At 43.2% G+C, this 14742-nt stretch overlaps 1 protein-coding gene across 1 annotated transcript in view; it reads left to right on the top strand.

Moving 5' to 3' along the window:
• itgb8 (integrin, beta 8) overlaps nt 1–14511 on the top strand; it is an 18367-nt gene extending 3856 nt beyond the window's left edge. The window contains exons 3-15 of the mRNA XM_061742658.1: nt 1–17; nt 132–238; nt 2096–2235; nt 2564–2729; nt 5167–5325; nt 5425–5520; nt 5679–5771; nt 6529–6669; nt 7714–8134; nt 8216–8438; nt 8579–8682; nt 11181–11344; nt 12671–14511. The exon at nt 1–17 is cut by the window's left edge and continues 155 nt beyond it. Of these exons, the coding sequence (XP_061598642.1) occupies nt 1–17; nt 132–238; nt 2096–2235; nt 2564–2729; nt 5167–5325; nt 5425–5520; nt 5679–5771; nt 6529–6669; nt 7714–8134; nt 8216–8438; nt 8579–8682; nt 11181–11344; nt 12671–12799 (1960 nt within the window). The 3' untranslated portion in view covers nt 12800–14511. The remainder of the gene's footprint in view (nt 18–131; nt 239–2095; nt 2236–2563; nt 2730–5166; nt 5326–5424; nt 5521–5678; nt 5772–6528; nt 6670–7713; nt 8135–8215; nt 8439–8578; nt 8683–11180; nt 11345–12670) is intronic.
• The last annotated feature ends 231 nt before the right edge of the window (nt 14512–14742 follow it).

Raw genomic sequence — 14742 nt, 5'->3', positions numbered from 1 at the left:
CGTCACTCTCAGACCAGGTAGAAGAGCTACATTGCTGTACCCGTGTATGCAACTGGACTTGTACTTGCACTTATAATACAGAAAGAAGCTGAGGGAGATTTTAACAATTATTTTGTTGTGTGTGTTTTCAGGTTCACAGGCCAGTTTCGTGGTGGCCGTGAAGCAGCTGGAGCGCTATCCCGTGGACCTGTACTACCTGGTGGACGTGTCGGCATCCATGCAGGATAACCTCAATCTTGTACGTATTAAAATGCTCAGCTTTTGCTAAACTACTTAGTGGCCGCTTTCACTCAGAGACTGCAGTATAAAGACGTAGTGGAGATCCCCTCTTTATTCCGCCTCCACTTTCCAGCTACGCATCCGCTGTGTACTGTCATAAAGCAATATAGTGTTCCTCTATTTCAATCTAAAAACAGCCCTTTCCTTGACCACAACGGAAACACTCAGTTCCTAATGTTTCTGGTCTATAACTGCTGTATTCAGTGCCAGCTGAATAAACCCTAAGTAGTAATAATAATAATAGAAATACTACTACAAGTGTCTACGTAGTCGTTGTAGAAGACAGAGCCTTACTGGCCTGAGCTCAAGCATTCGCGGTGCTTTCAGAGCCACAGGTGGACGTCGGGTCAGCCTGAGTATTTGATGACCAGCAGTAGCTCCTGCAGGTTAGTTAGCATAGCAGCAAGGTTCACTGATTATCTACCGCCCTAGTTTGAGTGGGAAGGTTCACAATATGGCCACACTAGTGGCACTTTTCCACTAGTACCTACTCAGCGCGCCCCGGCTCGGGACGGCTCGGGACGCCTCCACCCGCTTTGTCCCCGTTTGTTTTTCCAGACCCAGGTTAGAAGTGGGCGGGTTGGGGTGAAACTGCTGTGACGTACTCGTCCCCTTTGTTTGTGTCGGCGCTGATGAGAAAATCAGCTGGAGCCGCGAGCGGCTGAGAAGAAAACATAGCGCGTGGTGGATCTGGTCGTTCCTTATCGCCCGTCTAGATCCCTTTTTAAATTCTCTCGTCAGTCACCAGGTTTATGAACATCTGCAGCTCAGAGTTGGATCACCAAACAGACTTTTTGCGCTGTATAATAAAATCGCTGCGAGCCGCGAGTTGCGAGTCGCGAATCTGACTCCTGCTTCCTGATTCAAACGTCTGACGGCCCCGCCCCCCGACCAATCAGTGGCCTGTAGTGTGATGATGTCAGATCCAGGGCCGGCTCAGCCCGCTCAGAACCTCGGCAGCCTCGGTACAGAAAAAGTATCTGCTTGGCGCGGCTCAACCCGCCTCGGCCCGTAGTGGAAAAGCGCAAGATGGGGGCGTGGCGAGTAGAAGCACGCTGAGTAGGTACTAGTGGGAAAGGGCCATAGCTGCCTCTCTATCACTGTGGTGGAAAACCTGGTGGTACTGTTACACCTTTCCCTTTTCCACGTTGCTAATTCAAACCGAGGCTTTGATGCTACCTCCCAAGGTGGAATACCGGCAGAAAGAAATGTTACACCATTCGTCCTCTGTGAGATTCAGAATAAAGGGTGTGTGTGTGTGTGTGTGTGTGTGTGTGTGTGTGTGTGTGTGTGTGTGTGTGTGTGTGTGTGTGTGTGTGTGTGTGTGTGTGTGATGGGGATTTTACTCCTTTTCCTTTAAGAAAATGTTAAAAATGATTTCACTATCACAGCTTTTATAAAGATTGTTTCATCAAACTCATAGCTTTGTGTTGCATGTATATTATCTATATACATACATCTATAACTGCCTGTAATGTAATAGGGAGTGTTAGTTTAGTGGCTACAGAGATGGGCTTGGGTCTGGAGGAATGCCAACCAACCAAGATGAACCACCTTGGGTGGCTCCCCGGGCGAAATGGTGTGTTTGTTCTCTCAGATGTAAGTTGCTTTGGATAAAAGCGTCTGCTAGCATAGTAGTAGTGTATAAAGAATAAAATGTTAATATGCTCAAAAGGAAGCATCTGGGATTCATAAGGAACTAAGCATTTTCTTTCTGTTCTGCTTATTCTCTGTATTTTTACTTGATGACTCTTTTTTTTCTCCTTTTGTGTCCCTCTTCTCGTGTGTCCTCTCTGTCGTCCTGTCTGTGGTGTAGCTGAAAACAGTCGGTGTGGCTCTGTCGTTTCGTATGATGGAGCACACCTCAGACCTTTGGCTGGGCTTTGGCTCGTTTGTGGACAAACCCATGTCCCCTTACATCAGTGTCCACCCCTCTAAGATCAACAACCCCTGTAGGTAAGACGGAGCTCATTTATGGGCTATTTAATCAGAACAACTGGCACTAGTCCCCTCATTGTAACTCATCGTGTTAGGATAATATTTATAAGCAGGTCAGAGCTGTTGTGCATTGACTGTTATATTTATCAAATGAAATTCTAACTTGAGTGATAATTTAGAAAAAAAAAAAGCATGCTTCTCTGATTAGCCTCTGCCAGTTTAGTGTAAGATCAGTTGTCAGGGCAACATTATCATACGGTGAGACACGCTGGTAAACTAAAACAGCAGCTCTGCATTCCTGAATGTTGCAATAAAAAACTCCAGTCTGTTTTGTGTTTCTCACCAGTGATTATGAGATCAGCTGTCGTCCAGCACACGGTTTCCACCACGTCCTGAGCATGACCGGGAACGTGAGCGAGTTCACTCGCGTGATCAAACACCAAGAGATGTCCGGTAATGTGGATACACCTGAAGGGGGACTCGATGCCATGCTGCAAGCTGCCGTCTGCCAGGTGAATGCGACTTTTTAAGCTGCAATTAAAGGGGCATCTGCTCTGGGACAATGCATGCATTCTGACTCAGCAATGCATGATGCCTCTGGAATCCCATGAAGCAATGACGCCACTGCTGGAATACGGCACAGACAGTTGCTTACCCAGCGGCTGCGGGAGGCCCATGAGTCACGACACGTAGGGGGCCTGGACTAACCCGTTTTCAAGGAATCACCATGGTGGTGGTCAAGCCCAGAAATAGATTCTGCATTATGTCATCCCCTCTTATAGTCTCACTAAGTTTCCTTAAATACACACACATGCTCCTATTTTCCCACACTGTCTCTGATGAGGCGCAGACACGAAGTGGGAGACTCTCTGACTGATAGTGGAATTACTGCTGCTTTTCCTTCAATTTGGCGCGACAGAAAGACGTGATCATCGTGGAAACTAATGTAACTCAGATGAGCAAAAATGCTTGAGGATGCATTTTTCTTTACCGCGCTTGTAAATCTTTAAAATATGAATCATAAACAGGCATGTGAAATTCTGAGGTAAATCTGAGGTTTCATATAATCGGGACATTAAGGAAGAAAAAAAGCCTGCCATTCTTTAACTGGTCTTAAAATGAGGTAATCACCTTAAATCTTCTTCTGTGTCATTATTTATTTACCAAAAACTAAGCAGTGCTTGTAAAACTAGTTAAAGCTTTGCTCTTCCCACTTGAATTAGAGTGGTACAGATTAACTTGCATTATGGAGCTCAGAGGGTTCCCGTACAGGCGACGTTAAGCCCTTTTTACGACACCCTCCAAGATGTATTCTCATTAGGCCTCTTTCTCACCCATGTTTATTTTATCTTTAGTCATTATTTTCTTCAGCTTCTTAGTCACATCTGCCATGACATTGCTCTGCAAACATCTCATTGTTATCTTCGTAGACGTGACTTAGTGGTGTTAAAGCCATGTCAATTTTTCACAAGACGATCCCAGTACAAAGTTACGTCGGGCGGTTTTATGCGATATCAGGAATGGGAAACCATGAGAGCTGGATGAAACTTTACAAAAGTAATCAGTTATTCCTGCAAATAACATCATAGCTTTTTTATTAATATGCAACAAATAATTTATGCTGCTTCAAGGAGATGAGTTGCAGCTCGGTGTTGTTAATCAGATACATTTGATTTACTGAACATCAGCATGTGTCAGCACATCCATGTGACACTTTCCTGCTCTGGAACACTGAGTGAATGCAATGTGGGTTCACACAATGCCAAGAGAGATAGACTGATTTTAGACTGGAGCAAGTATTCCTGCCCATCCGGGTGGCAGAGTTTATAAAGCCAATCTCCTCAGATTTCATAATTCTGTGATGAACAAAATTATGAACAACTAGAAAACATTTAGGCGAGCCGTGTTTTATGCTCTCTCTTAACCATCTGCATAGTTTATTCAAGTTACTTAATCTCGTTCACAGATGTAGTTAAAGGACAAGTGGTTTTCCACATGACCTGCCATTCTTAAAATCCCATTTCCTCCTTGCCTTCCACTAGTAGACTCCTATGGAGGGGGTTGAGGGGGTAACTTGTGTTTGTTACCCTCAATAAGTCTTCTATGCCTAATATGTGGGGATTGATTAGATCTAATTCTAGACACCTAAACTTGAGTGTTTTATCATAGTGTAATTCTGAGAGTAAAACAGTATATGCTCCCACAGAATTTGTTTATATCATTTGCTAACTAAGAGACAATCACAGTGGACTGTAGTGCAGATTATCCATCTTGTGCACAAATTCTCCCTCATTGCATTTCATAGCGTCTTTTGAACTTCATGTTGATAAACTGGATGCTCCTTCTTCAGCTCTGTGGATGTGGAATCTATAATCTAACAAACAGATTTCCAAAAAGAATATCAGATTTTAATGTGTGCGGCTGAATAATGTCTTTACCTGAGTTCATCTAAAAATAGTTTGTATCCACGGAAGGCCGTGTTGTGTTTAGATCATGATGAACATTTTTATTTATCACAGAGTTTTGACTGCAGCAACGTCTAAGACATATTATTCCTGGATTACCGAACTATCAGTCCATACAGTATTATGCAGAATGAACATCCACTTTTCTTTTCTCCTAAAACACCAATTCTTTTTTTTTAGCATTCCAACATTTTCTGGGTTTTTGCAGCCTTTTTTTTTTTTTTTTTTTTTTAAATGTGCTGCCAGTGCCAACATGAGGTTTAAAATGAGCATGCACATGTCAGATAAACATTTGATAGGGTGCTTATGTACTCTGTGTGTTATATGGCTTAAACAGTTGGTGAGTTATTGCCACCTGCTTTTAGTTCAGTTCTATTCTTCATCTCATCTTTATTGAAAACAGGATTGTGTAGTGAAAGATTGCCGTCTAGCTTTATGGTTGAACCAGACTGGACATCTCAATGAGTTTCTGTGGCATTTTCAGAATGCTGTTGGTTGGAGGCCTGAAGCCAAACGCCTGCTGCTCCTGATGACTGACCAGCCGTCGCACCTCGCCCTGGACAGCAGGCTGGCGGGGATCGTCGTGCCACATGATGGTCTATGTCACCTGGAGAACAATGTCTACACTGGCAGCACCAGGATGGTGAGAAAGTCAACTGAGTTTGTCACTTCTGAGTCTGACTATGATGATTGGTGCATCCAGACCATGGGTAAAATGAATTCTTGGTCGACTCCTTTTCAGGACCATCCCAGTTTGGCCCTGTTGTCTGAAAAGCTGCTTGAAAACAATGTCTACTCCATCTTCGCAGTGGGGAAGCAGGAGTACCAGTGGTATGAGGTAAACTGTGTGACGTGTGCACTTGCAGCAGCATCCAACAGTGTTCAAGAGCGATTGTTACAGATGGTTTTACTTGTTAAACCATCTGTGCTCTCGGGTACCTGGATAAGACATAGACTTTCTCCTAAATCTGAATCATTCTGTCTTTCTTTTTGTAGAAGTTGGTAGACCTGCTGCCTGGTTCCTACCTGGGAAAGATGGGCTTCTTCCAAACTCCGAGCCTGATAGAGCTGGTGGTGGATGCATACAAGGTACAGACCACTTGTCTCTGCATCCAAATTCAGGTCCTCCGCATCCTCATGCTTCTGACACAGACAGAGATAAATGAAGTAGACCAGCACAACAAGAGCTCAAGAGTGACTTGCATAATCCTGATCGCAGAAAAGGCTTCAGCATTTCTGAAAGTGTGTACTGTTGTGGTTGTTGTTGTTTGCATAATGATGCAAAAACAAGAAAAAGTGATGGGCCGTGTGCGTGTGTGTGTGCGTGCGTGCGTGCGTGCGTGCGTGCGTGCGTGCGTGCGTGCGTGCGTGCGTGCGTGCGTGCGTGCGTGTGTTTGCGTGCGTGGGTGTGTGTGTCTGTGAGACCAGGGGCTAGTTTGCTTGGCAGCAGTGTGGGTTATAATCTTGCCTCAGGCATAACGCCCCCATTGTTAGTCTCTAGACTCTGCCGAATCCACAGATCTGGGTGTGCATCAACTCATACATGCAGAAACACACACACACACACGCGCACGCACACACACAAAAGCAGGCCTGAACAGAAGCCTCTATTATAATAGCTATCAGATCCCCACGGAAACCATGTGTCCTAATCATGGTCGAACACAAAGGGTGCTATTTTTGGCCCCACCTCCTCATTCCCATAAATCCCCTTGTGCAAAAGAAAGAAAGAAAGAAAGCAAGAAAGAAAGAAAAATAAAAGAAAGTCTCCCTGTTTTACTTAAACCAACACTGCTTTACAATCAGCACTAAACGTGATGTTGTTTGCTCTGTCTGTCTCGCGCAGAGGTTGTTGTCAGAGGTAGCGGTGTCGGTCTCAGTGGAGGACAAGGCGGTCAGCAGGTACTGGGTGTCTGTGTCTCCTCTCTGCCCTGACGGATCCACTGCTCAAAGCCAGACCTGCTCCGGGGTGCGGCCAGGCCAGACGGTAACCGCCGAAGCACACCTTCACTACACAACAGTATCAGAGCGCAAAAAAACATATATCTTGATATTGCTCATGTTTCATGCAGAAGTCTGTGAATGAGGTTCTCCAGAGATATCCCAGACTGTGCATGGCTCGTCTCAGATTACTTTGACATGCGCCCACACAAACACATTACTGACAGCTTTCCGTGACAGAAAAGATTTAGTAAATAATCCAAGTAGAGCGGATTACAGCCTGTATTTAACAGGAAAATGGTTGCATGTGACTCCAACCTTTTCGTCATAAATCCCTACGTTGCCTGATATGAGAAACAAATAGGACCTTTATATTTATAAAGAGGTCACTGGCTGGTCCCTGCTGAGGACTTGTTCAACCAAAACCTTAAAAAGCCTTCCTAAATGCAAACAGGTATTTTCAACATTTTAATGGCGCTTTCCTGATGCAGTAACAATAATTATTGAAAAGGCTTCTTTTAGAATAGAGTTCACCTGAAACAGCTTGAGAGACTTAATTATTTTATCATTTTTAGCACATTTGATGAGATTTTTTTTTTTCTGCATGAGATTTCTCTTATCCATAATCTTTTGGTGCTCTTTGTTGAACTCGAAGACATGAAATAACTGCTTCGTAGTTTCGCCATCGAGCAAAGAGACCGACGCTCTGCACTTTAATCCGAGGGTGGATATAAGCGCATTAAGGAAAGTTCGGAAACTTACCAGAATAGTGATAAAAATCAGTGGAGGTTGGACTGCAGATTCAAAGCTTTGGTATGCAGTTTTTTCCACATTAATAGGATAATTATTCAGATCAAGTCTCACTTAGAATCAAGTTGTTTTTTGTCCTGCGGTATAGGATTAATTAGTTGTATGCTTTTAGACAGAGTTATAAAGCTCTCTGAAGCAACAGCAAACTCTTGAGTAAATGAATAGTTTGACCCAAATATAAGTCACCAGCACAAATTCCATAACTTGGACCTGGCAGTAGAGAGAAAGAGAGAGAAAGAAAAACAGAATGACCAAAGCTCTATGTTTTGTTGCCATGCAGGTCTACTTCAACATCACGGTCGGTCAACACGCCTGCTCTGATGATGGTAAAGATGAAGACATAACCGTGATGGTCCGCCCTGTGGGTTACAATGAGTCTACTATCGTCAGGATCCACTCTAAATGTCAGTGCAGTTGTGAACACACGGGACGCTGCCATGACAACGACCCGTCGCCCTGCAGGTGGACCCAACATGGCGAGAGTGAGGAGCGGAGGCCGCACCATGGCTCGCTGAGGGACTCTAACACAGATGCCAACAGGAACTGCAGAGCCGACAGGTCGGACGTGGACTGCAGCGGCCGGGGAGTGTGTGAATGCGGGAGGTGTGTGTGTGAGCAGAGCAAGCTCGGGATAGTATACGGGAAGTACTGCGAAATAGATGAATTCTCCTGCCCATACGAAGGGGAACTACTATGCGGCGGTAAGGAAACACACAATAAAAATGATGAATTTTGTTCACAGAGACCTGTAACACCTTTTCCTCTACGTATGTCCCTCTCAGGTCGAGGTGTGTGCGTGAGAGGAGAGTGTGTGTGCGATGGCGGGTGGACCGGCGACAGCTGCGGCTGTCCCACCTCCACACAAACCTGCTACTCCTCAAATGGCTTGCTTTGCAGTGGGCTCGGCAGGTGTGTGTGCGGCAAGTGTGTGTGCGATGACCCCCACCAGTCGGGAAGCTTCTGCGAGAGAAGTCCGGCTTGGCAAAGCCCCCAGCAATCCCACTGGTATTTATTCAGTTTCAATTCACTACCACACTGCACAATGAAGGCTCTGATTGACCCAGATAACACAGCTGAAAGTAAATCTCTTGTGTAATTCGTTCTGTACCCATCACTCTCTCCCTCTCTTTCTTTTTCTCTTTCAGTATGAGCTTGAACTGCCGTCATTCCCATAGTCCATCACAGAAAGAGTCGGGGCTCTGCAACCACACCTGTGCACAACTGGTCAGCCACATGGATGCTGCATCAGGTACATGTCAGACCGACGCTCCTACCTGGAAAACAGCCTTAGTCCCACTCCTGTGGTGCTCATTAGACTTGAAAGAGGATGAAAGAGCATCAAATCTATCTTCATAGATAGTGATATTGATATTATTTTAAAGACGTGGTGAGCTTTGATATTTTAATTCAAAGCTTTAAATCTGTTTGAGCCTGTTCCTGAGGTTTGAGTTCACTTTAACTACTTGACTACTTGACTTTGGGCTTATGTAATGTATTATCCATCTTTGTTGACCCAACACAAGCTCAAAGTACAAGTGTAAAGGCACCCGGGCCGGGATGCATCGATGATACAGGAGATGAGACTGCATAGAAAATACTCTGACTGAGATGTCCATGGTGAAAGACCCCCCATGCTATTGATAATGAATAAAATAGGACTTGACAGCAGCAGAAAAAGCTCCTCCAAGTGGGAGACTGTGGCCTTTGTGTTTAATTATATGGTGGGTGCTCAAGATAATGGTCAAGTAATGGCTTAGTTTCTTTAATAAATTATGCATATGGAAACTGATGGGGTTTTGCATATTTTAACCCATGAAGGACTGGCATTTTTTAAAAACATACATGTTTATTTGCATAGAGACCAGACTAATAGCAGAGATCCAATGACAGCCAGGCACTTGAAACACATACGTTAGAAGATGCTGGTAACGAGTTGATTAGAGTAAAACGCTAAAAGATGCAAAAACATTTAGAACACAATAGTTTTGGGGTTTGGTGATAACTTTGTGTTATTCCGGATATATGGATATAACTATTTGTGCAACTTACTGTATCTGAGAGTCCATTTCAGTTGGAAATGACACCTCTCACTATCGTTTTTTTTTTTTAAAACCAGCTTCTAGTCTGGACTGGTCCAGGGTTACAAGACAAAGTATAATGTAAATACACACACACGCTTTAGTGTGAAGTAACTTCCGTTGCTACCATAGTTACACTGCTGTACTCTGGTGTATTTGAGTCAGCAAGTCTGCTGTCAGTGTTACAGATGTATTTCCCATTTACCCCCAGATCCCAACTTCCATGCTTGTTTTTTTTCTGCGCAGTGGAAATACAAACACACACACACACACACACACACACACGCACACACACACACACACACACACACACACACACAGATCCCTGTCAGTTGCAGCAGCGCCGGTGGTGCTGTGCTGAACACAGCTGGCTGTGTATCTGCTGGGGAGCATGTGTGGATGACGAGCTGATCACTCAATACAAAGACTCCAAAGACTGCTCTGACATTTTGTAACAAGGTTACCATGGAGACCTGGCTCCTGCTGCACCCTGGGAGGAGTGGGCGTGAGCAGGAAGAGAGTGTCCCGTTGGGTGGAGGGGGCGGGGGCTGTTGGGGGAGTGCGCACAATGAGCCGTACTGTTCCAAAAACTTGGAGGGCGGAGATGAACTGTAACGCCTGGATGTGCAACACGGTGTGCGTGCGTGTGTGTGTGTGTGTGTGTGTGTGTGCGCACACGTGTGTAAAACCCAGGGCAAGTGTGTGCTGGCGGGTTTCAAATTAGATGTGTGTTTATGTGTACAACTGAAATGACTGAGCATCTTTGCTTCATCCTGTGTCATTTTAATACATTTTTTAACACTTTCTTTTGATCATGGTCAGAATCACTATTTAACATCTAGTAAATATGGTAAGATATAAATATAAAGACAAATCTCTGTGTTAGGAAGCACTAATCAGCTCTTCGGTGAAGTGATACATACATATTACTGAATTAGTCTCAATCTTAATCTCCATTTAGTTTTAATACTTCTTGTTGCTTCTTTAAAGAGACGCTATTATGCTTCGCACCACATCTATTATGATTTCCTGCCTAAAAGGCTTAGTTTTGCTACCCTGCTCCCACTGATCATGTAACGCCTCAAAAGTGGAGAAGAACAATACAGCTGCTCTTTCTTTGTTTGAGCGAGTGCCAAACCCGGGCCTTAGATAAGCACGATGCAGATGTATTTCACGGTGACGCCATCAAGTAATTTAATAAAAGCCTCGACTACCAGTGAGCCGTTCCAGGCAGTTCAGGATCAGAATTCCCTTAGGTGGTGTGGACTTTGGATTGAGCAAGTTTACCATAAATCTTACTTGCAAAAAGGTAAAAAATAACAAAGGAGGAGGGGGTAATATAACCTCTTCAGATGAGTTATCGGAGCAATGAACCGTTTTCCTGCAGAAGGGTTGGGGTTCGCCATGCGCTTGTTGTTTTGATGAAGTAAAGCGGGGGCCGTGGAATTCATTATGGCAGTGGTGGTTTTCACAAACACATTTTTTTCTCATAAGAATGTGTTGGTTCACATGAGAACCAACACATTCTTTTGTGTTCAGTCACGAGGACCATGCACCAACATCTATAAGTAATGTTTTTTATTTCACAAGCAGCTGCGTCCTCACGGTATATGCATGCTACTTTCTTATTAACAGTCTCCGCAGTGACTATGTTTGTGTGTGTCTACAGAGAGAGTCAGCAGCGGCCGTCTGATCGGTACCTTCCTCAGTGTGTGTGCACTGACTGTACTGTGCGGCCTGGTGGTGGTGGCCGTGTCCCGACTGCTGCTACAGAAAAGAGGCGGGTCACCGGGGGTTACCGCTGACGACGGAGGCTACCATTGCACTGGAAAGGTTAGCGCTCAAATGTCATGTCATCTGCACAGAAGGATTTTTAAGTGAGGAGAGCTCTGGTGCCCCCGAAGCCCCCAGAAGCATTGAAAAGCCCTTCATTCTTCCGGATATTTATGTTAACGAGCACTGTCCTCTAAAACCAGGAATGAGAGATGGGAGTCTGCTCTTAGAGGGACAGCTGTTTCTTACATTTCCTCTCAACTCCCAGCTCGTCGGCTACAGTTTCCAGATTTTTGACCTTTCCGTGACATACAGCACCTTTGAGAAGGAGAAGTGGACAGAAATTTGTAGATGTGGGTGGGGGGTGTTTTAGGGATATTTGCGCTGCCTGACCTATACGCACGTTAATCCTCTCTTTTATTGTTCATGAGACACCTATAGATCATAGACGGGAAAGTTGTTTTTGTAGACTATAGAAACTGACTGTGGTATGCCTATTCAGGATTATAATAATGTTATTTCGTTCATCCTAAGAATCCACAACAAGAAAGCCACATATATGCGTGTTTGACATCATTTCCAGACATCACCAAGACACTAAGCCATGTTTTTGTTTCTGACTTTGATACATTTGGGGGGAGAAATTCCCCCGAAACTGGATGAAACCATAATTATTATGACGCTATTCTTAACAGACACAAACGTGAAACCGCCTGACTGCATGTTATTGAGTAAATCCCAGAAGGAGCATACACTCTACCTACACATAGTCTTCAGGATCATTTTGGGGGGGTTGGATGCAGGCACAATGGCTGACATCCCATAACACATCCTTTTTTAAATGTTTCTCACTCCAGTCCATCAGATCAAATCTTTTGCTTTTGAGGAGTGATACACTGTATGTGGTCTCCTTTTGGTACCAGAAAAAGTCATTTTTCTTCTGCTCCATTCATTAAACTCCTTCTCGAACTGTTTGGAGCTCCCTCCTGTGGCCTCCTTTCACCTTGAAAACTTCTTTCTGAATTTTTTTTGCGGTCTTGAGTTAGCCTTATGTAAGACTGAGAAAATAACTTCTGAGAAAGAAAAAACATCAACTTTTACCAGAAAATCAACGCTACGTTAAATTCCAGAATAATTCTGAGTTGTTTAGCGATTTGACCACATGCATGAATTACATGTGGAGGATACTTTTTTTCTTTCAAATGTATCCTCCATCCTCCTTGATTCACCTTGTTGTTGAAGTGTGCTCTCTCCCTCTCTCTCTCTCTCATATATATATATATATATATATATATACACACACACACACCTGCCTTGCTTAGCCTCTATCCACGTGCTTTGTATGTGTGTGACAATTACTAACTGTATACTGTTGTTGTCCTCCAGGATCTGTCATATATACCAACAACCAACGAGAAAACAGTGACCTACAGGAGGGACCACCCACCTGACCGCCTTGTGGAGATGCACATCCAGGTTCCCAAGATGGCCCTTAATGACCCCTGGCAATGCTAGACAGAAGTTTGACCAACAAGGTCTAAAAAGAGACACAAAGAAGGAGAGCTGGACTAAAAACTTCTTTTCCGTGTCTTAACCCTCATAAAAGACCAACGCCACTGAGCATGGGAACTGATGATAAACTAAATCATGACATTTCCATGGAATTATATTTATGAAATCAACTCACAAGACTATTATGAACTGTGTAATAACCAATTTGGCCAGTATCGTGGAAATGAAGAGTGAAGAAAAGAGCACAAGTATCCCGCCTCTTCTTCAGGCAGACTACTTTTTCTACAGGGTAAAATGTGATCATTCCTTGCTTTGTAACCGTGCAGCAATTATTACTCCAACTTTTATTTGTGTGTGGATGCATGTGTATGTGGGAGGTAGGTGCATGTCTGCTTTTAATTTATGATTTTATAATGAAACACTACATTTAAGAAGTGTAGAAGTTCACATTCGTGAGATGTCAGCTGTTTGACTGCTCTGTCTCCCTGTCTTAGTCTGCCCCCTTGTGGTCAACGTAATGCATGGCATCCTTTCTCAAATAATACACCTTATTGACCTCAACTGGGATGCCTTTGGTACACCAATGACTTTTAAAATCTTTATTATTTACTGTGTCGGTCATATATGTTGTATTATACGTCTTAGTGATATAATTATTATTTTTAATTTTACATTGTGTTTTTTGTTAGGCAATCTATGTATTTTCAAAATCTTGTTATTTCAACCTTTTTGTACATAATTGATAAGGTAGTTTCATATGATTGCCTGTTCTTAGCTATCTGGAAAGACTTGCACAAGAATAACTGCATTATACTACTGAAAACGATGGGGTCTCTGGGGCAGGAGAGCTGAGACAGTGTCTGTGTGTGTGTGTGTGTGTGTGCGCGCGTGTGTTGTTGGGCATTTAAAGGTACTTGTGTGCATTAATCACAAATCCATTTTGAACACTGGAATAACAATGAAGGAGATTTGCATTTCAATTATGTACATGCTAGTCATCAAATGTATCATCATACACCAGAATATGTGACCTCCACATCTTTAAGGTACTGTACGGTGCAAATCAGCTTTGAGGGCAGTGAGATCAGGTGGAATTTCACTCTGCATGCACTCATGCACTAGAAGAGATAGAATCTAAGTGCCATCTGGATGGCATTTAACGACACTTTCTTTGGCTTGATCAACCCTGCTCCCTATTTTGATTTTATTTAACACAATGTTGTTTACAGCACTAGCTGCTCTATTTTACTGTAAGTTGGAAACACTAATGATTATTTATTTTGACTCGTACGCTTTTTTCATTTATGATATGAAAGTGCTATTTTTGAGACAGTAAATGTAGTTGCAGGCATACGACTGTGGGCCGTCTAACCATGAGAATTATTCAGCAATAAGGTAGCTTAATTATCATCTCATCTAACCAGGTACTGAATAAAAACAGCACTTTTTAATGTAATTTTGCTGTAGGTTAATGTGACTATTGTGTATGAGTATTTTCATCAAAATAAAGTTGCTAGAGATTTTTTTTAAATAACTGCTTGAGTCATCAGCTTTTTACCTTTTACGGTGCCAACAACATGTAATAAAAACCTGGAAAATTGAAAAGGCCTACATGAAACGGAAAATAATTAACACAAAGATAATTCTTGTTTTGTTTTTTGTTGGGGGTGGGTCTTTTTTCATTGTTTTTATATGGCAACCAAATTTACAAAATATTAAAGCCTGATCCCTTTTTGTACTCTAGGTGGAGATGTTCTCCAAGGTACCTGTGAGAAGTTTTACTGGTCGATGTAAATTAAGACATTGGCAACTTAAACGTTGTATTTTGTCCAACTCAAATCTGTTTGACAACAGACTCTGTACAGCATAGTTTCCTGGCCAATCAAGAAAAAGTTATCTCAACCAGCTTCAGATATGATCCAAATGACCAGAAATACTTGGGTATT

Source organism: Cololabis saira, chromosome 15 (genome assembly GCF_033807715.1).
Source record: "Cololabis saira isolate AMF1-May2022 chromosome 15, fColSai1.1, whole genome shotgun sequence".
Classification (NCBI taxonomy): domain Eukaryota; kingdom Metazoa; phylum Chordata; class Actinopteri; order Beloniformes; family Belonidae; genus Cololabis; species Cololabis saira.
This window is presented reverse-complemented; position numbering and strand designations above follow the sequence as displayed.